Source organism: Oncorhynchus masou, chromosome 24 (assembly GCF_036934945.1).
Source record: "Oncorhynchus masou masou isolate Uvic2021 chromosome 24, UVic_Omas_1.1, whole genome shotgun sequence".
NCBI lineage: Eukaryota > Metazoa > Chordata > Actinopteri > Salmoniformes > Salmonidae > Oncorhynchus > Oncorhynchus masou.
Window position 1 is genome coordinate 32,626,643 of NC_088235.1, and position 19,257 is coordinate 32,645,899.

The window sequence follows — 19,257 nt, forward strand, 5'->3', positions numbered from 1 at the left end:
GTGTTTGCTAATGCTAAACAGAGCCTAAAATAAGATCACACAATCGCTGAATGACAGAGTGAAATTACAGTTTGACAGTGTGATGTAGTTTACTATTCCTTCGGTTTCTGTTTTTTGACTGAGTGAAGTAATTACAAAGAACTTGTATAGTTCATTCGACCACATTATTTTCAAGTTAAAGGCATCACACTGTTAATAGTGGCATGGCAATGTGGAGTTGGGGCCTGGGGTGAATTTGGAACAAGATAACGGTAAAACAAGAGAAGGTGCGGGTCAGGCTATAAAGTTGATTTATGTAGATAATGGACTGTTTAAAGACATGGAATGCAGGGTGATTTTAGGGCTATCATCTAGATGTGAGATCAGAGAGGAAGTTCATCCACTGGAATTAAATCTAATCCTAAAAAGGGAAACACTAGCGCCGCTGGCCATACTACCCCGCCTACCTCTAGTAAGTCAAGACATTACTTTAGTGTGTGTGTGGGGGGGGGGTATAAACTGGGATAATCAATCGTCATACTTCTGCAGCACCTGTTGGCTACAATATCGATGGAATGAACACATAACATGCACAACAACTTCACATTGACTTTAAACCGTCACACACAGATGCACAATGAGAATGGGAAGCCTTGAGTGGTATTATTTGAATAGGTGAGCTACTGTAAACTCATCTGCCTCAACAAAAGAAGACAAATGAACACTTTGACAATGACTGTGGAACGCCAAGGGGTTTGTTTCCTTTCTACAAAGGCCATCTTAACGTTTTGTTCTCTTCTGGCAATGGGAAAAGGTGTGTGTGTGTGTGTGTGTGTGTGTGTGTGTGTGTGTGTGTTTAGCTAGAGGATTCGTGATCTCTCCAGGAGTGATACGTATCATTTTTGCCTTTATCTGTTGTCCAGTACTGTCTTTTTGCTAGCTAGGGCCATCTACTTTAAGTGCTGCCTGTCTTCCCAGTAGCCTACTTGGTGTGTGAACTGCTGACTGCTCATAACATGCAGATGATTGTTGACACCTCAACCAGGATTAACTGGCAGGGCAATTTGGGACTGTTGTTGTTTTCGTAATCAGTGGCTGTATTGAAGGGGGAGTGGTTTCACCTCTCCTAGGCAATCAGCAATTAGTACAGGGAGGTGTGCTCTTCACCTCTGCTAGGCAATCAGCAATTAGAGTTAGTACTTCAGTCTCCCCTGTTTTCCCAGCGGCAGTCGTGTTGCCGAAACAAAGAAGGTTCTGTTATGAGAGGAAGGCGCCACACCACTCTCTCACTTAAGTATTACCTAGTTATTTTCAGATCTAATTTTTCTCTTTTGTAGCTTTGTCAACTATGTGCGTGTTTTCTATACCTGTTCGCTCCCCACCCCTTAGCTGCAACCCTTCTAATTTAGTGTACCCTGCGCACAAAACCCATAAGGAATTTCTGGTCTCCGGCAGTGTTTGGAACTGCAGATCTGCGGTCACAAACGCAGAGTTCATCTCAACCTATGCTGCCCTTCAGTCCGTATAATTTCTGTCCCTGAGAGACATGTATCACGCCAGAGAACACTGCTACCCCAGCTGCTCTCTCTTTACCTGACTATGTTTTTCGCTCATAGTCCAAGAACATCTGGTCATCCCTGACAACTGGCTGCATCCCCTCTTACTTCGAAATGCCCAGAGTTGCTCCCCTCCTTGAGAAACCAACACTCGACACCTCAGACATTAAACTATAAATTCGTATCCCATTTTTCGTTTCTTTCCAAAACACTTAAATGTTCGGTGTCTGACCAACTCTCTCGCCATCTTCCTCATAACAATCTTCTTGAACTAACCAGGCTTCAAGATGGGTCACTCAACCAAGACTGCTCTTCTGTGTCATGGAGGCTCTCCACACTTCCAAAGCGGACTCCCTCTCCTCTGTTCTCATTCTCCTAGATATTTCCATTGACTACAAGACAGTGAACCAATCAGATCCTCCTCTCCACCGGCTAAGGGCTGGTACCTCAGGCTCTGCACATGTTTGGATTGCATCCTACCTGGCAGGCCGCTGCTACCAGGTGAATTGGAGAGGATCTGTGTCTGAGCACGTACTCTCACTACTTGTGTCCCCCCCAAGGCTCGGTTCTAGGCCCTCTTCTCTCTATGCACCAAGTCACTCGGCTCCGTCATATCCTCACACGGTCGCTCCTATCATTGCTATGCAGATGATACTCAACTACTGTTCTCGTTACCCCCTTCTGACATCCAGGTGGTGACATGCATCTCTGCGTGCCTGGCAGATATCTCATCTTGGATGTCAGCCCACCACCTCAAGCTCAACCATGACAAGACAGAGCTGCTCTTCCTCCTGGGGATGGCCTCTCAGTTGACAACTCCATGGTGGGCCCCTCCCAGAGTGCAAAGAACCTTGGAGTGACCCTGGACAACAAAAACCCTGTTGTTCTTGGCAAACTTCAAAGCAGTGACTTGCTCCTACAGGTTCATGCTATACAACATCCGTAGAGTATGACTACCTCACACAGGACGCAACATAGGTCCTAATCCAGGCATTTGTCATCGCATTTGTCATCTGGACTACTGCAACTCTATTTAAAATGACTCTTGCATTGTAAATATGGTAGTGGAACTGACCCTGTATGTAGTATGCTTACTTACTTTAGTGTTCTTATTTATTTTCTCATGTGTTTTTGTTCCTCCTTGTTATTTTTAGTATTACATTGTTAATGATTATTGCATTGTTGCGTTCAGAGCTTGCAAGAAAAGACGTTCACTGTATTTGTGCATGTGACGTTGAAACTTCATCTCACTGTTGGCTGGGCACCCAGCTTGTGCCATCAAACCCTAGCAACTTATCCAAAACACTGCAGCCAATGGGGGTTCTACCTTCTCAAGTTCTCCCATGTCACCCCGCTCCTCCCCACACTCCACTGGCTTCCAGTTGAAGCTCGTATCCACTGCAAGACCATGGTACTTGCCTACGGAGCAGCAAGAGGAACTGCCCTTCCTACTTTCAGGCTAAGTTCAAACCCCAACCCGAGTACTCCATTCTGCCACCTCTGGTCTCTTGGCCCTAAGGGAGGGCAGGTCCCTCTCAGCCCAGTCCAAGCTCTTCTCTGTCCTGGCACCCAGGTGGTGGAACCAGCTTCCCCCTGAAGCTAGGTCAAACAAACCTACCCTACCTCTTCAAAGAATATCTTAAATGATTATTTTTGCCCCCTTACTAGCACTGACTTTGCTGATAGCTTTGAGGAAAAATGCATTTACTATGACATATGGGGTTGTCCCAGCTAGCGATCTTAAGAGCGTAACTGTAAGTCGCTCTGGATAAGAGCGTCTGCTAAATGACTCAAATGTGAGGTGTGCGCTCATGCGTGCGCGTTGAATGTGGAGACTAGAGTCATTTGAATGTAGAGATTTTAATCACTTTTTTTGTCACTTACCGCTATATAATAGACCTTGGCTTTCTCAACCAGCTCCCAGTTGCCATCCAGATCCAGGTGTTTCTCCTTGTTGTAGCAGTTTGCTGCTGCCAGGTTAGCAACCAAGGACCTGCACAGACACAGCCCATAAATCACAAAAGGGACCTGCACAGACACAGCCCATAAATCACACGGCCCGCTCGCCAATCATCCATCTTCATTCCCAACTCCAAAAATATCCCCAAAACACCAGCATCAGACCCAGGCTGCGACATAAATTTCTCCCTATATAGTGCACTGTTTGACCAAAGCTGGTCAAAAGTTATGCACTATATAGGGAATAGGGTGCCATTTGGGACGTAGCCCAGACACTTTCCTCCCATGATGTAAAAGGATGATAATGCGTAGAACGTTAGGTGCAAGGTGAAATAAATACAGTTTCTGTTATCAAAAACTTATATTGGTTATCACAGAGACAGTCTGACCTGGCCATAGGGCTCTGGATAAAAGTAGTGCACTCTTTAGGGAATAGGGTGCCATTTGGGATGCTGGCAGAGCCACTGGTCTCCAACAGAGAATGGGATTAAACACATTCAAGGCTAACAGTGAACAAAGGTTCTGCCTGAAATAATGTAACATTATCATGTTACCTCTTAAAGGTTTTTTACTAATACTCAGGCCCAAGTCAATCTGAAATGATGCCCTATCCCTGGCCTATGTAGTGCACTATGTAGGGAAATAGGTTGCCATTTCAGATGCAACAGTCTTCACCTCATCGGTTGTGAGATACTGGAGGTGATACTGAGACAGAGGGATTTTTATGTAGGGGTTGTCCTGGGAACCATACTCACTATCCTGGCATTGCATTGAGCCGTGGAGGACAAGGGAGCTACAGAGGTGTGTGTTAGAGGAAAATACCATATGATGCAGTTTCTGAAGAGCAAGATTGGCAAGCCTAATCAAAGCAGAGGTTATTACACACTGACTGGCTGGAATCTCCCTCATCACCCAGCCCTGCCGTGACCTTTAACCTGGCCTCCTGAGCTGTCTGTTAAACACCTGGAAGACATATTACAGGGCTCCTCTCCTGAAGCACACAGACTGACCTTTTCAGGTGTCAGGGCTCACATCAAACAAGCCCCACTAAGAGAGCTCGTTCACTGGGCATGTCTGCCAGGCCGACAGGGCAGGCCAGCCACTAGAGACTAACACAAACACACACACAAACACACGGTGAGTGACACCTCCAGTAGCGGGAGATGAAAGGCCAGACAGACTGAGTCTTTACTGAGGACTTATTGATCCACACCTGGCCCTGTGTGTGTGTGTGCGTCCTCTGCTGTGTGTGTGAGAAGTGTTGATGATGACAGCAGCGTGAGAAGCGGTTGACAGTCTGAGGATCAATACTACTGACAGACAGGAGGGGTCTGACTGACACACACACACACAAGAGGCCTGACAGGTGAGGAGAGAGATCCAAATACATCTAATAATAATAATATAATTTGCTTATATTTGTCCTGTTTCACACATGTACAAGTGCGTATTATATGCAGGTGTAAAAATGTTTTTCCATGGTCAGCCATTATCAAAGGTGACCCTGGAGCAATCGGCTCGTGGATTCAAACTAGCAACCTTTCAGTTACTGGCCCAACGGTCTAAGCACTAGTCTACCTGCCGCCCTAAGTGTTGCATCTACCCTCCTGTGTTGCGTCTGAAATGGCACCCTACTCCCTATATAGTGCAGCACTTTTGAACGGGGCCAGGAGAGGTTGTGATCAAAAGTAGTGCACTATGTAAGGAATAGGGTGCCATTTGGGCTGCATCCTCTGTGTCAGCCTGAGCCTGTATTGTAGATGGGTGACAAGACGAGTCACTGGGGCTGCAAGGTTCTACTAAAGTGGAAGGAATGTACAGTAAGTGCTTCCCTTTGATGAAAGACGACCAACTAGCATTTATGTATGATGAGCCATCACCATTTAACGACTCTATGAACTTGAAATTAACTGAAATTACTCTTGGGGGACAGATAATTGGGACTTACACAAGGTTCTTGCTCCTTCCTCCTGAAGTGTGCACTAGTTCACTTCTCCCCACTTAATTTAAAAGCATTGGCTTGGTGTAGGCATGAGCTAGAGGGAGGGAGTTTCCATACCAGTCAAATCCATGACGGGAAGTGAACACGGGCACACTTCCGGAGAAGGAGATTATTGGGACGCAACCGGTGTTGCTTAGCTTAGAGCTGATTGGACGAGGCCTGACCTGTTGTCACCAGTGATGCAGGCAGCGCAGGTTCCGGTTGGCTCCTGGGTCTGTTGGTAATAGCGAGCGTCTACATGGGCTTCCTCAGCCTTCTGTTTCAGGATCTCTCCAAAGTGGTCCGTCCCGATGCAGCCAAAGAACGTGGCCACCTTGTGAGGCGTCTGGATCATCCACTAGAGGAGAAAGGAAAGGAACTGTCAGTACATTATCCACTACAGGCGAGACAGGAGAGAAACTGTCAGTACATTATCGACAACAGAGGAGACGGAAGAGAATCGGTCAGTACATTATCCACTACAGAGGAGACAGGAGAGAAACTGTCAGTACATTATCCACTACAGAGGAGACAGGAGAGAAACCGTCAGTACATTATCCACTACAGAGAAGACAGGAGAGAACACATTAGTAGATTAGGTATACTGACCTGTGTTGCTCAGTGGTAGAACATAGCACTTAAAACCCCAAGGGTTGTGGGTTCAATTCCCGCTGGGGCCACCCATACAACAAATGTACTTACGCATGACTAAGTCGCGTTGAATAAAAGCATCTGCTTAACCCCCTAAGGTTGATGTCTGTGACACCGTGAAAATCTAATCAGCATAATACAAACATCTCCATAAAAATCTGTCAATTTAAGCAAGAGATCTGTTTTTTGGATGCGTCTCAATCCACTGCATTCACCTATGTCGCACTTCAGCATCTGCGGTGAATGGTGACAGAGTTAGAGCGGTCTTTGTCAGACCATGAGACGTCCCGAAAATCGTTCTTCTCACAAAATCAGCTGTAGCGTCCGAACAGTTTGGGCTACACACTGTGGAAAGGTGAGACTCTCACGAACACATATATGTTGGTTGTTTTGCTCTAGACTCATCTGAAGGTCCCCTGGGACCAGTTGAGAAAATTAATGGAACTAATATATGGAGACTTTTTTAGTGCCAAAAATAACGGGTAAAATATATATATATAATCCTGATCTTTCTTATACCGTATCTCTCAGATATAGGACAGACTCATCAGAACAAACTTCCTTTCGATTTTTTTGGGAGGACGATCTGTGTTTCATGTAATGAATCTGTTATTCAATGCGTTTCTATGGGCTAATAGGACCCAGTAGGACCCACATTTTTTTAGGGATACATCAAGTCAGGGAAGTCAGGAACTAATACACACAGTCAGCCAGGGAAGTCAGGAACCAATACACACAGTCAGCCAGGGAAGTCAGGAACCAATACACAAAGTAAGTCAGGGAAGTCAGGAACCAATACACACAGTCAGTCAGGGAAGTCAGGAACCAATACACACAGTCAGTCAGGGAAGTCAGGAACCAATACACACAGTCAGTCAGGGAAGTCAGGAACCAATACACACAGTCAGTCAGGGAAGTCAGGAACCAATACACAAAGTAAGTCAGGGAAGTCAGGAACCAATACACACAGTCAGCCAGGGAAGTCAGGAACCAATACACACAGTCAGCCAGGGAAGTCAGGAACCAATACACACAGTCAGTCAGGGAAGTCAGGAACCAATACACACAGTCAGTCAGGGAAGTCAGGAACCAATACACACAGTCAGTCAGGGAAGTCAGGAACCAATACACACAGTCAGTCAGGGAAGTCAGGAACCAATACACACAGTCAGTCAGGGAAGTCAGGAACCAATACACACAGTCAGTCAGGGAAGTCAGGAACCAATACACAAAGTAAGTCAGGGAAGTCAGGAACCAATACACACAGTCAGTCAGGGAAGTCAGGAACCAATACACACAGTCAGTCAGGGAAGCAAAGGCCAGCTTTTTCAAGCAGAAATTTGCATCCTGTAGCTCTAACTCCAAAACGTTCTGGGACACTGTAAAGTCCATGGAGAACAAGAGCACCTCCTCCCAGCTGCCCACTGCACTGAGGCTAGGTAACACGGTCACCACCGATAAATCCATGATAATCGAAAACTTCAACAAGCATTTCTCAACGGCTGGCCATGCCTTCCTCCTGGCTACTCCAACCTTGGCCAACAGCTCCGCCCCCCGGGTGCACCTCAGCCACGCTCAAGGTACTAAACGATATCATAACCGCCATCGATAAAAGACAGTACTGTACAGCTGTCTTCATCGACCTGGCCAAGGCTTTCGACTCTGTCAACCACCATATTCTTATCGGCAGATTCCGTAGCCTCGGTTTTTCTAATGACTGCCTTGCCTGGTTCACCAACTACTTTGCAGACAGAGTTCAGTGTGTCAAATCGGAGGGCATGTTGTCCGGTCCTCTGGCAGTCTCTATGGGGGTACCACAGGGTTAAATTCTTGGGCCGACTCTTTTCTCTGTATATATGAATGATGTTGCTCTTGCTGTGCGCGATTCCCTGATCCACCTCTACGCAGACGACACCATTCTGTATACTTCTGGCCCTTCCTTGGACACTGTGCTATCTAACCTCCAAACGAGCTTCAATGCCATACAACACTCCTTCCGTGGCCTCCAACTGCTCTTACAGTGCCTTGCGAAAGTATTCGGGCCCCCTTGAACTTTGCGACCTTTTGACACATTTCAGGCTTCAAACATAAAGATATAAAACGGTATTTTTTTGTGAAGAATCAACAACAAGTGGGACACAATCATGAAGTGGAAGTGGAACGACATTTATTGGATATTTCAAACTTTTTTAACAAATCAAAAACTGAAAAATTGGGCGTGCAAAATTATTCAGCCCCCTTAAGTTAATACTTTGTAGCGCCACCTTTTGCTGCGATTACAGCTGTAAGTCGCTTGGGGTATGTCTCTATCAGTTTTGCACATCGAGAGACTGACATTTTTTCCCATTGCTCAATGCAAAACAGCTCGAGCTCAGTGAGGTTGGATGGAGAGCATTTGTGAACAGCAGTTTTCAGTTCTTACCACAGATTCTCGATTGGATTCAGGTCTGGACTTTGACTTGGCCATTCTAACACCTGGATATGTTTATTTTTGAACCATTCCATTGTAGATTTTGCTTTATGTTTTGGATCATTGTCTTGTTGGAAGACAAATCTCCGTCCCAGTCTCAGGTCTTTTGCAGACTCCATCAGGTTCTTCCAGAATGGTCCTGTATTTGGCTCCATCCATCTTCCCATCAATTTTAACCATCTTCCCTGTCCCTGCTGAAGAAAAGCAAGCCCAAACCATGATGCTGCCACAACCATGTTTGACAGTGGGAATGGTGTGTTCAGGGTGATGAGCTGTGTTGCTTTTACGCCAAACATAACGTTTTGCATTGTTGCCAAAAAGTTCAATTTTGGATACATCTGACCAGAGCACCTTCTTCCACATGTTTGGTGTGTCTCCCAGGTGGCTTGTGGCAAACTTTAAACAACACTTTTTATGGATATCTTTAAGAAATGTCTTTCTTCTTGCCACTCTTCCATAAAGGCCAGATTTGTGCAATATACGACTGATTGTTGTCCTATGGACAGAGTCTCCCACCTCAGCTGTAGATCTCTGCAGTTCATCCAGAGTGATCATGGGCCTCTTGGCTGCATCTCTGATCAGTCTTCTCCTTGTATGAGCTGAAAGTTTAGAGGGACGGCCAGGTCTTGGTAGATTTGCAGTGGTCTGATACTCCTTCCATTTCAATATTATCGCTTGCACAGTGCTCCTTGGGATGTTTAAAGCTTGGGAAATCTTTTTGTATCCAAATCCGGCTTTAAACTTCTTCACAACAGTATCTCGGACCTGCCTGGTGTGTTCCTTGTTCTTCATGATGCTCTGCGCTTTTAACGGACCTCTGAGACGGAGACTTGATTACACACAGGTGGATTGTATTTATCATCATTAGTCATTTAGGTCAACATTGGATCATTCAGAGATCCTCACTGAACTTCTGGAGAGAGTTTGCTGCACTGAAAGTAAAGGGGCTGAATAATTTTGCATGCCCAATTTTTCAGTTTTTGATTTGTTAAAAAAGTTTGAAATATCCAATAAATGTAGTTCTACTTCATGATTGTGTCCCACTTGTTGTTGATTCTTCACAAAAAATACAGTTTTATATCTTTATGTTTGAAGCCTGAAATGTGGCAAAAGGTCGCAAAGTTCAAGGTTGGACGAATACTTTCGCAAGGCACTGTGAATGCTAGTAAAACCAAATGCATGCTTTTCAACCGTTCGCTGCCTGCACCCGCACGCCCGAATTGCATCACCACCCTGGATGGTTCGGACCTAGAATATGTGGACATCTATAAGTACCTAGGTGTCTGGCTAGACTGTAAACTCTCCTTCCAGACTCATATCAAACATCTCCAATCCAAAATCAAATCTAGAGTCGGCTTTCTATTTTGCAACAAAGCCTCCTTCACCCACGCCGCCAAACTTACCCTAGTAAAACTGACTATCCTACCGGTCCTCGACTTCGGCGATATCATCTACAAAATAGCTTCCAATACTCTACTCAGCAAACTAGATGCCGTTTATCACAGTGCCATCCGTTTTGTTACCACCCACCACTGCGACCTGTATGCTCTAGTCGGCTGGCCCCCGCAACATATTCGTCGCCAGACCCACTGGCTCCAGGTCATCTACAAGTCCATGCTAGGTAAAGCTCCACCTTATCTCAGTTCACTGGTCACGATGGCAACACCCACCCGTAGCACGCGCTCCAGCAGGTGTATCTCACTGATCATCCCTAAAGCCAACACCTCATTTGGCCGCCTTTCCTTCCAGTTCTCTGCTGCCTGTGACTGGAAAGAACTGCAAAAATTGCTGAAGTTGTAGACTTTTATTTTCCTCAACAACTTCAAACATCTGCTATCTGAGCAGCTAACCGATCGCTGCAGCTGTACATAGTCCATCCGTAAATAGCCCACCCAATTTACCTACCTCATCCCCATACTGGTTTTATTTATTTACTTTACTTTTGCACACCAGTATCTCTACTTGCACATGATCATCTGATTATTTATCACTCCAGTGTTAATCTGCTAAATTGTAATTATTCGCCTACCTCCTCATGCCTTTTGCACACAATGTATATAGACTCTTTTTTTTCTACTGTGTTATTGACTTGTTTATTGTTTACTTCATTATGTAACTCTGTGTTGTTGTCTGTTCACACTGCTTTGCTTTATCTTGGCCAGGTCGCAGTTGTAAATGAGAACTTGTTCTCAACTAGCTTACCTGGCTAAATAAAGGTGAAATAAAATAAAAAATCAAGAGGTCATAGAATTCTAAATTATATAGAAAAAAGTTCCTTGGTATAACCTGCTGAAAACATTTCCATATAGTGCATTCAGAAAGTATTCAGACCCTTCACTTTTTCCACATTTTGTTAGTTACAGCCTTATTCTAAAATTCATTCAATATGTTTTTTTCCACATCAATCTACACACAATAGCCCATAATGACAAAGCAAAAACAGGTTTTTTGAAAATGTATTAGAAAATAAAAAACTGAAATAACTGAGCCTCAGACTGGAAATTGAGCTCAGGTGCATCCTGTTTACATTGATTATCCTTAATGTTTCTACAACTTGATTGGAGTCCACCTGTGGTAAATTCAAATAAATGGACATGATTTGTAAAGGCACACACCTGTTTAAAAAGGTCCTGCAGTTGACAGTGCATGTCAGAGCAAAAACAAAGTCACGTGGTTGAAGGAATTGTCCGTGTAGCTCCGAGACAGGATTGTATCGAGGCATACTGTAGATCTGGGGAAGGGTACCAAAACCAATTTCTGCAGCATTGAAGGTCCCCAAGGACACAGTGGCCTCCATCATTCTTAAATGGAAGAAGTTTGGAAACACCAAGAGCTGGCCACCCGGCCAAACTGAGCAATCTGGGGAGAAGGGCCTTGGTTAGGGAGGTGACCAAGAACCCGATGGTCACTCTGACAGAGCGCCAGAGTTCCTCTGTGGAGATGGGAGAACCTTCCAGAAGGGCAAGCATCTCTGCAGCACTCCACTAATCAGGCCAGATTAAAGCCACTCCTCAGGAAAATGAACATGAAAAGGCACCTAAAGGACTCTGAGAGAAACAAGATTCTCTGGTCTGATGAAAATTAAGTTTAAACTCTTTGGCCTGAATCACAAGCGTTACATCTGGAGGAAACCAGGCACAGCTCATCATTTGGCCAAAACCATCCCTACGGTGAAGCATGGTGGTGGCAGCATCATGCTGTGGGGATGTTTTTCATTGGCGGAGACTAGGAGACTTGTCAGGATCGAGGGAAAGATGAACGGAGCAAAGTAGAGAGAGATCCTTGATGAAAACCTGCTCCAGAGCGCACAGGACCTCAGACTGGGGTGAAGGTTCATCTTCCAACAGGACAACGACCCTAAGCACACAGCCAAGACAACGCAGGAGTGGCTTCAGGACAAGTCTCAATGTCCTTGAGTGGCCCAGCCAGAGCCCAGACTTGAAGCCGATGAAACATGTCTGGAGAGACCTGAAAATAGCTGTGCAGCGACGCTCCTCATCCAACCTGAGAGGAACTAGAGAGGATCTGCAGAGACGAATGGGAGAAACTCCCCAAATACAGGTGTGCCAAGATGGTAGCGTCATACCAAAGAAGACTCAAGGCTGTAATAGCTCCCAAAGGTGCTTCAACAGTACTGAGTAAAGGGGCTGAATAGTTATGTAAATGTGATAGATTTTTTTTTTTTTTACACTTTTTTAATACATTTGCAAAAAATAAAAACATGTTTTTGCTTTGTCATTATGGGGTATTGTGTGTCGATTGATGAGGGGAAAAAAAACTAATAAAATGTGGAAAAAGTGAAGGGGTGTGAACTTTCTGAATGCACTGTAGCGTAGTAGAACCCCCCCCCCCCGCTAAGATGAATGGTATTTATTATTATTATCATCACCTTCCTCATTGTGCATCATATGCATGTGCATATGCCACATTGTCTTCTCTCTTGCATAGTATATTATATTACAGGTGTTTAATATCATAAAATATGTAAAGACGGAGAAATGTTAGAGTTAAAGAAATAGAGAAGGAAGCGTCTGAGTAAAATGAGTTTCTTGATGGCATACATAGCTTCATGGAAACACAAACCAATAACTGTCCCTCTCTACACAGAGACTCTATTCTGTCCCAGGCTCTCCTCCACACTCACACACACACACACTGAGCTAAAAACAGTCCCACATCCTTATTTACACAAACCCCATATTTCAATGTTCCATCGCCATCCTACTGCTGCAAACATAGGTAGTCTGTGTGCAAGAGAGAGCACCTGTCTAACAGGGATACCTGATTGGTTAGGAGCTCCGCTGTTACTTCCTGGTACTGACAGACCTAATGTACTGGGTGACTTTTACCTTGGTGATGAGAGGAGCTGCTCACATTCTCCTACTCTCAGGTTTAACCTCCAAAGATTTATTGATGTACTGTGTGTGTGTGTGTGTGTGTGTGTGTGTGTGTGTGTGTGTGTGTGTGTGTGTGTGTCTCTCATTTGTGTGTGTACCGCCTGTGTGTGCATACTGTGAGTGTGTGCGATGTTTGCTCAATTTCCATCTAGACGGCTCGTGTTCTGTTTTGTTGCTGACTGGGGCCCCTAGTGAATGAGATGTTGCTGTTTCCAGGGATGACCTGTATACGTGTGAAATTAATCATTTCCCACAACCAAATAGCATCTCAGTGGGAAAGAAAGAAAAATGCATTTTCATCCTCAGATACTCTTCCTTTCCGCCTCTCTCCGTCCTGCGATTCTTCCCTCTCTCATGCTCAATCTCTCTACCTCTTTCGATCACTCTCACTACTTTTCTCTCCTCTCACTCCCTCCCTCTCGCTCTTTTCCTCTCCCTTGAATTCCTGCCATTTCGCTCTCTCCATTATCTTTCTCTCTCTGGTAAGAAACCAGAAATAAACAGTGTGGAGAAAATATCATGGAAGCACAGTTCAGGTGTGCTTTTAGACCAAGTGGCTTCGGTATGTTTGGGGTTTAATGGATTCTATTTGGGAGACACAAAATAAAGTAATAAGTAATTAGAGAGATGACGGTTCTGCCATGTGTCGAGCCGTGTCCATGCCATGTGTCGAGCCGTGTCCCTGACATGTGTCGAGCCGTGTCCATGCCATGTGTCGAGCCGTGTCCCTGACATGTGTCGAGCCGTGTCCCTGCCATGTGTCGAGCCGTGTCCCTGCCATGTGTCGAGCCGTGTCCCTGCCATGTCTCGAGCCGTGTCCATGCCATTTGTCGAGCCGTGTCCCTGCCATTTGTCGAGCCATGTCCCTGCCATGTGTCGAGCCATGTCCCTGCCATGTGTCGAGCCATGTTCCTGCCATGTGTCGAGCCATGTTCCTGCCATGTGTCGAGCCATGTTCCTGCCATGTGTCGAGCCATGTTCCTGCCATGTGTCGAGCCATGTCCCTGCCATGTGTCGAGCCATGTCCCTGCCATGTGTCGAGCCATGTCCCTGCCATGTGTCGAGCCATGTTCCTGCCATGTTCCTGCCATGTGTCGAGCCATGTCCCTGCCATGTGTCGAGCCATGTTCCTGCCATGTGTTGGCTTGACTCATGCTTCATTCCCCTCAGCCTCCTTACTCATGAAGACAAACCCATGCAGGCGTAAGCACGCATATACACGCAAACATATGCACACGCACACAGCGACACACACATTGAGATAGACAAAAAGAACCACAAACACACACTTATTCGCCCAAGACCTCCTGCTGCAGGCACCACACACACTTATCAAGGTCAATGGCTGGGGTACACGTCAAGTCCAATCTGATTTTCCCAATGTTGCAGTGATGAGCTCCCAAACCAAGGTCAGCCAGCCAGTCAGGTGCTGCAGGCTGTAAACAATGTCACAGTCACAAATGGCACCCTATTTGCATATATAGTGCACTACTTTTAAACCTATAGCGCTCCGACCAAATGTAATGGACTATATAGGGAATATGGTGCCATTTGGGACACAGCTATTACAGCGAGCAGAGCTGTGTGTGTGGAGCACAGGAGGCCCCTTCATTTGCAGGCCTCAGGTGGGAATAGAGAAGGGCCATTCAGGGGCCCCTACCGCCCCTCTGAGGATGCATGATGAACAGTGTTTCCCCTAGGATTATTTTCAGCAGCGGTGGAGGTGGCGGGTGAAAAGGGTTGATTCTGTTACAAAAAAAGTTTTCTGGTGAGTGTTTTGCATTTATCTGTGTCGAATCTGGAGGAAACTCTGTTATAAGTGCGTGCCTGTAATTGCCGTTTGAAGTGGGGAAAATAGCATACCGATGTCAGGGCAGACTGTACTGGAAGACTAAATGCGCAGCAGGAGCTTAACACACATTATAAAACACATTTTCAAAAGATTGTTGTTTTATTACATTAAGTATTTCAAATGTCATGGCATATCCATATGTGTGATGTCACAAAGATAATTTAATAACATTTCTAAACAGGGTGGTTCGTGCCCTGAATGCTGATTGGCTGACAGCTGTGGTATAAATCAGACCGTATACCACAGGTATAACAAAACATGTATTTTTACTTCTCTAATTACGTTGGTAACCTGTTTATAATCGCAATAAGGCACCTCGGGGATATGTGATATATGGCCAAAATACCAAGGCTAAAGGCTGTATCCAGGCACTCCACTTAGCGTCGTTCTATATTGGCCATATACCACACCCCCTCGGACCTTATTGCTTATGTATATAACAATGCTTTTTCAAAATAAGCCCCCCAAAAATATATCTCCAGAAATTAACATTCACTCAAGTAATTGAATACTAACGTCCGTTCGGATATCTGGATAACGGTGCCCATCCCTAATAAATATGTATATATCGTTGTCAGTACAAGCATGTGGGGGAAAGAATGCTATATTATTTTAGCCCTGCCTAGGAGTACTGTAGGGAGTTAGACCCATTAATCTTCAAAACTGTGTCTGTAGTGGCACCCGATTCCATAAATAGTTCCCTACTTTTGACCAGAGCCAATGCACTATATAGGCAATAGGCTGCCATTTGGGACACAGCCTCCATCTCCATCCCTGGAACCCTGCAGACAACCCCTCTCCATTCCCAGATTAGGGGAGATAATACTTCTATTATGACCAAAGCATTATCTGTAGGGTCGTGTGGAGGTCAACCAACCCTGCGCCGGGTATTCATGCTCAGTCACATCCCAATTATACTGCAGTGGCACAGGCAGAAATTGGCAAATGTACATCAAGGCGCTTCATTACGAGGGCCGCGCCAGTGAAATTAAGCAGCAGATGAGACAGAGAGAGAACTGGCCCCAGGCGTCATGTTAGAGAGAGAGCGAGAGAGAGATGAGAGAGAAAAAGGAGGGGGAGAGAGGGTTGAGAGGGAGGATGGGAGAGAGAGTGAGAGAGCGGGATCTGGCCTCAGGCGTCATGTTAGAGAGAGAGAGAGAGAGAGGGATGAGAGAGTGAGGAGAGAGAGTCAGATAAATAAAGGGGGAAAGAGAGAGAGGGGGAGGGAGCAGAAGCAGAGAGAAAGCACAGAGAGCGAGAGAAAGAGAGAGAGGGCACAGAGAGAAATAACAGCTTGTTCTCAAGGTGCTGGGAGGGAGTCTGTATCTCAAACTGTGTGGCTAATGTATATTTGCTTAACTAGGAAAAACACTGGTCGGTCCCCAAAGATGAATAAGTTCCCCTGGTATACCACTGTGGAATATCTCTAGGTACGGACACACGCGGCAGGAGAACACCATGCAAATACTAGAGTAAAGAAATGAGAATGTGTCCCCAATGGTACCCTATCCCCTATATAATGTACTACTTTTTACAAGGACCCATAAGGTTCTGATCAAAAGTATTACACTATACAGTGAATAGTTTGCCATTTGAGACACATGCAGAATATGGAATCCTACTAGCTGAGGGCAAAGTGATGATGATGAGTATACATTATGTTAAATGGTGAATAAGAAGTTGGTTGTATTTTACTGTTCGGCTGCCATTTATCCACAACCCACCCTATCCTCCCTCGGCCTTCTCATAGCCCAGGGGCCCCCCAGATAGATATTAATTATGACATCTTGTGGATGCGCGGAGCCCCACTTTGGGAGTTGACCTACGAGCCCCTCTCCCCTCAACATCCAACAGCTGCCAGTCTTCACTAGGAGGAGAGAGAGAAGAAGGGGAGAAGAGGAGAGGGGAGAGAGAAGAAGAAGAAGAGGCAGATAGCAGTCGCTCCGCATGGCAGGTTCCAGGAGGGCAATTACGCAGGCCAGATGAGACGAGGAGACAGAGAGGAGAGTAGCACCAGTGTTTGGGAGTTGAGCCGCTTCAGACTGACTGCTTGTCATTAACACTATAAGCTATTACTTTCTCCCTCTCGCTCCTTCTCGTTCCCCTCATCTCACTCGGTCACTTTACCGCTCCCTCTCCCTCTCGCCCCTCTGTCTTTCTCCTGCTCCCTGCTGTATATTGATTAACTGCTAAAAGGCCGTCCTATTAGATATTCCTACTGTAAAAACATTGTCTGCCTCCCAAATTGCACCCTATTCCCCATAAAGTGCACTACTTTTGACTATGGGCCCTGGAATAGGGTGCTACTTGGGAGGCAGACTGTGTCTGGCTTCTAGTCCTCCCCTAGGGGTCAATGGAGTTTCTTGTGAGTCGCTCTGGAGAATAATCTCTGCACTATTAATGATGCAATTCCAATGCAATAGAACTGAGATCCGCTGAGGACTGTGTTCAAACCCAGGGCTTTGGGTTTGATAGATGAGGCTGTGTTGTATCCTACAGCTCCACAACAAAAGGCCTTTGCACCCCCAACAGAAGCAGAGGGCAATATGTCTGGTATCCAGCCACAGCCAGTAAGCCCTCTATAACAGTTATCACAGCATTCCAGTTCACTTGAGTTCACCCTTTATAACAAGGGCAGTGAAGACTCCTTGCACGCACACACACATTCCCCTCAGCAGCAGGGTCCTCTACAGCTGAACATGTCCGTACCTAATGATGGCCACATTAATTATAGGCTTATCAAGCTGGCTAAATTCAATAGGCTATTTATTGAGGACTAAAATAGCCTCCTCAGTGGAGTGGCTCAGCTCTGGCTCCAGGGTGGTCAGGGAACAGGACAGGCTGTTCTCACACACACTCTCTCCCTCATACACAACGACACACACACACAGCTCTGTCCCTAAGAGTCCAGTCAGAGGTGAAACAATATCCTGGTTGGTTTATATAAAACAACAACATCTGTCCCCTGTCACTGATGCGTTATAAACCAGAGACCGCGGGGGTCGAAGGTAGAGGGAAGGGGGCCCGTCAAGAAGCCCTTACATTGATGAGGTCTGGCAGATTCCATTAAATCACTCTTTCCTGTAAAGTGCCAGCCATCAAAGCCAACCGGCCGAGGAGTTTTCAGTCAATCGGGTAACACACAGCCGGCCGTTTCCCCTCTTCCTCTTGGGGGCTGAGCCTCTGGTCAATAGCTGCTATCAGTTCAATTTCATGCACAGTTAGCCGTGTTGGGGGCTAGGGCACCGCTTCCTTCGCGCTGCTCGCTCAGGGGTTGCATATGTTGTTGTTTTTTTCACTTCTGATAAGTGGGGTGGGGACTGGGACCTGGAGTGGAGGGAAGTATTAAATACTATATAGCTCTATAGCTACAGGCCTAAGTAGTGTTGCCTGTCTTGACACCGTTACTCTCCTCTACTCGCCAGTCGCCACCATGGCTCCCTGCCAAAGCCATTAACAGTCTCTGTTGCTATGGAAGAGAGGTTGAGAGAAGGAGAGCTGTAAATGATCAACGTGATAACAAGCTGATTATCAGGGCTTGCTGCCAAAGCCATTAACAGTCTCTGTTGCTATGATAGAGGGAGGTAGAGAGATAAAGAGAGCGAGATGAAGAAAGAGCACGAGAGAGAGATGGAGAGAGCGAGAGGAAGAGGGAGCGAGAGAGAGCGATGAAGAGGGAAAGAGAGATATAGAGAGAGTGAGAGAGAGAGTGATGAAGAGGGAGAGAGCGATTGAGAGAGCGATGAAGAGGGAGAGAGCGATTGAGAGAGAGAGCGACAGAGAGTGATGAAGAGGGAGAGAGAGAGGAAAATGATCAACACTATAACCAGCTGATTATCAGTCAAAGACATGGATAAGCGCTCCTCTCCAACATGACGTTGTTTGCAGTCAACTCACTCACACTTTTTCTTGTTGTAATGACAGGCAGCATAACATAATTCCCTATATGAACGACACATTTAAAAAATCTATACAATTACACAATAGTTTTTCTTAGCATGGACATGAATATCAGGCTCATCTCTCAGCAGACCACATGGCATCTTTTACTGTAAGTGATGTTACCCGGTTGCCTTATACACTCCCCCCCACACTGTTACCACTATTTACTGGCAACTAGGAGAATATCATAGTAAAGCTGAATCTGATAAGATTGCCTAGGTGTAATCAACCATGTTCTAAATCTGACAAAGATCTCTCTGGATCAGAGGGGCGCCATGATGCAGCATCCGTCCCTGGGAAGAATGTGTGTTGTGTTGTTGAATTGTTCTCTGGCCACAACATGGCACCAGCACACCCAGCCAGAGAAGGCTGGCATTCATAATGCATCTTAGAGTATGAGTGCTGATCCAGGATCAGTTTTGCATTTTAGATCATGATGAACACGATTATATGGAAAGGCGGGACCTGAT

General features: G+C 45.7%; 1 protein-coding gene across 2 annotated transcripts in view; it reads right to left on the reverse strand.

Annotated features, from left to right (window-relative positions):
- The window catches only part of LOC135512056 (adenosine kinase-like), a 296,146-nt gene that overhangs the window by 169,610 nt on the left and 107,279 nt on the right, over positions 1–19,257 (reverse strand). For both annotated transcript variants that reach the window (XM_064933668.1, XM_064933669.1), the window contains exons 5-6: positions 5,661–5,833; positions 3,420–3,528 (exon numbers count right to left, since the gene is read on the reverse strand). In XM_064933668.1, the coding sequence (XP_064789740.1) occupies positions 3,420–3,528; positions 5,661–5,833 (282 nt within the window). The remainder of the gene's footprint in view (positions 1–3,419; positions 3,529–5,660; positions 5,834–19,257) is intronic.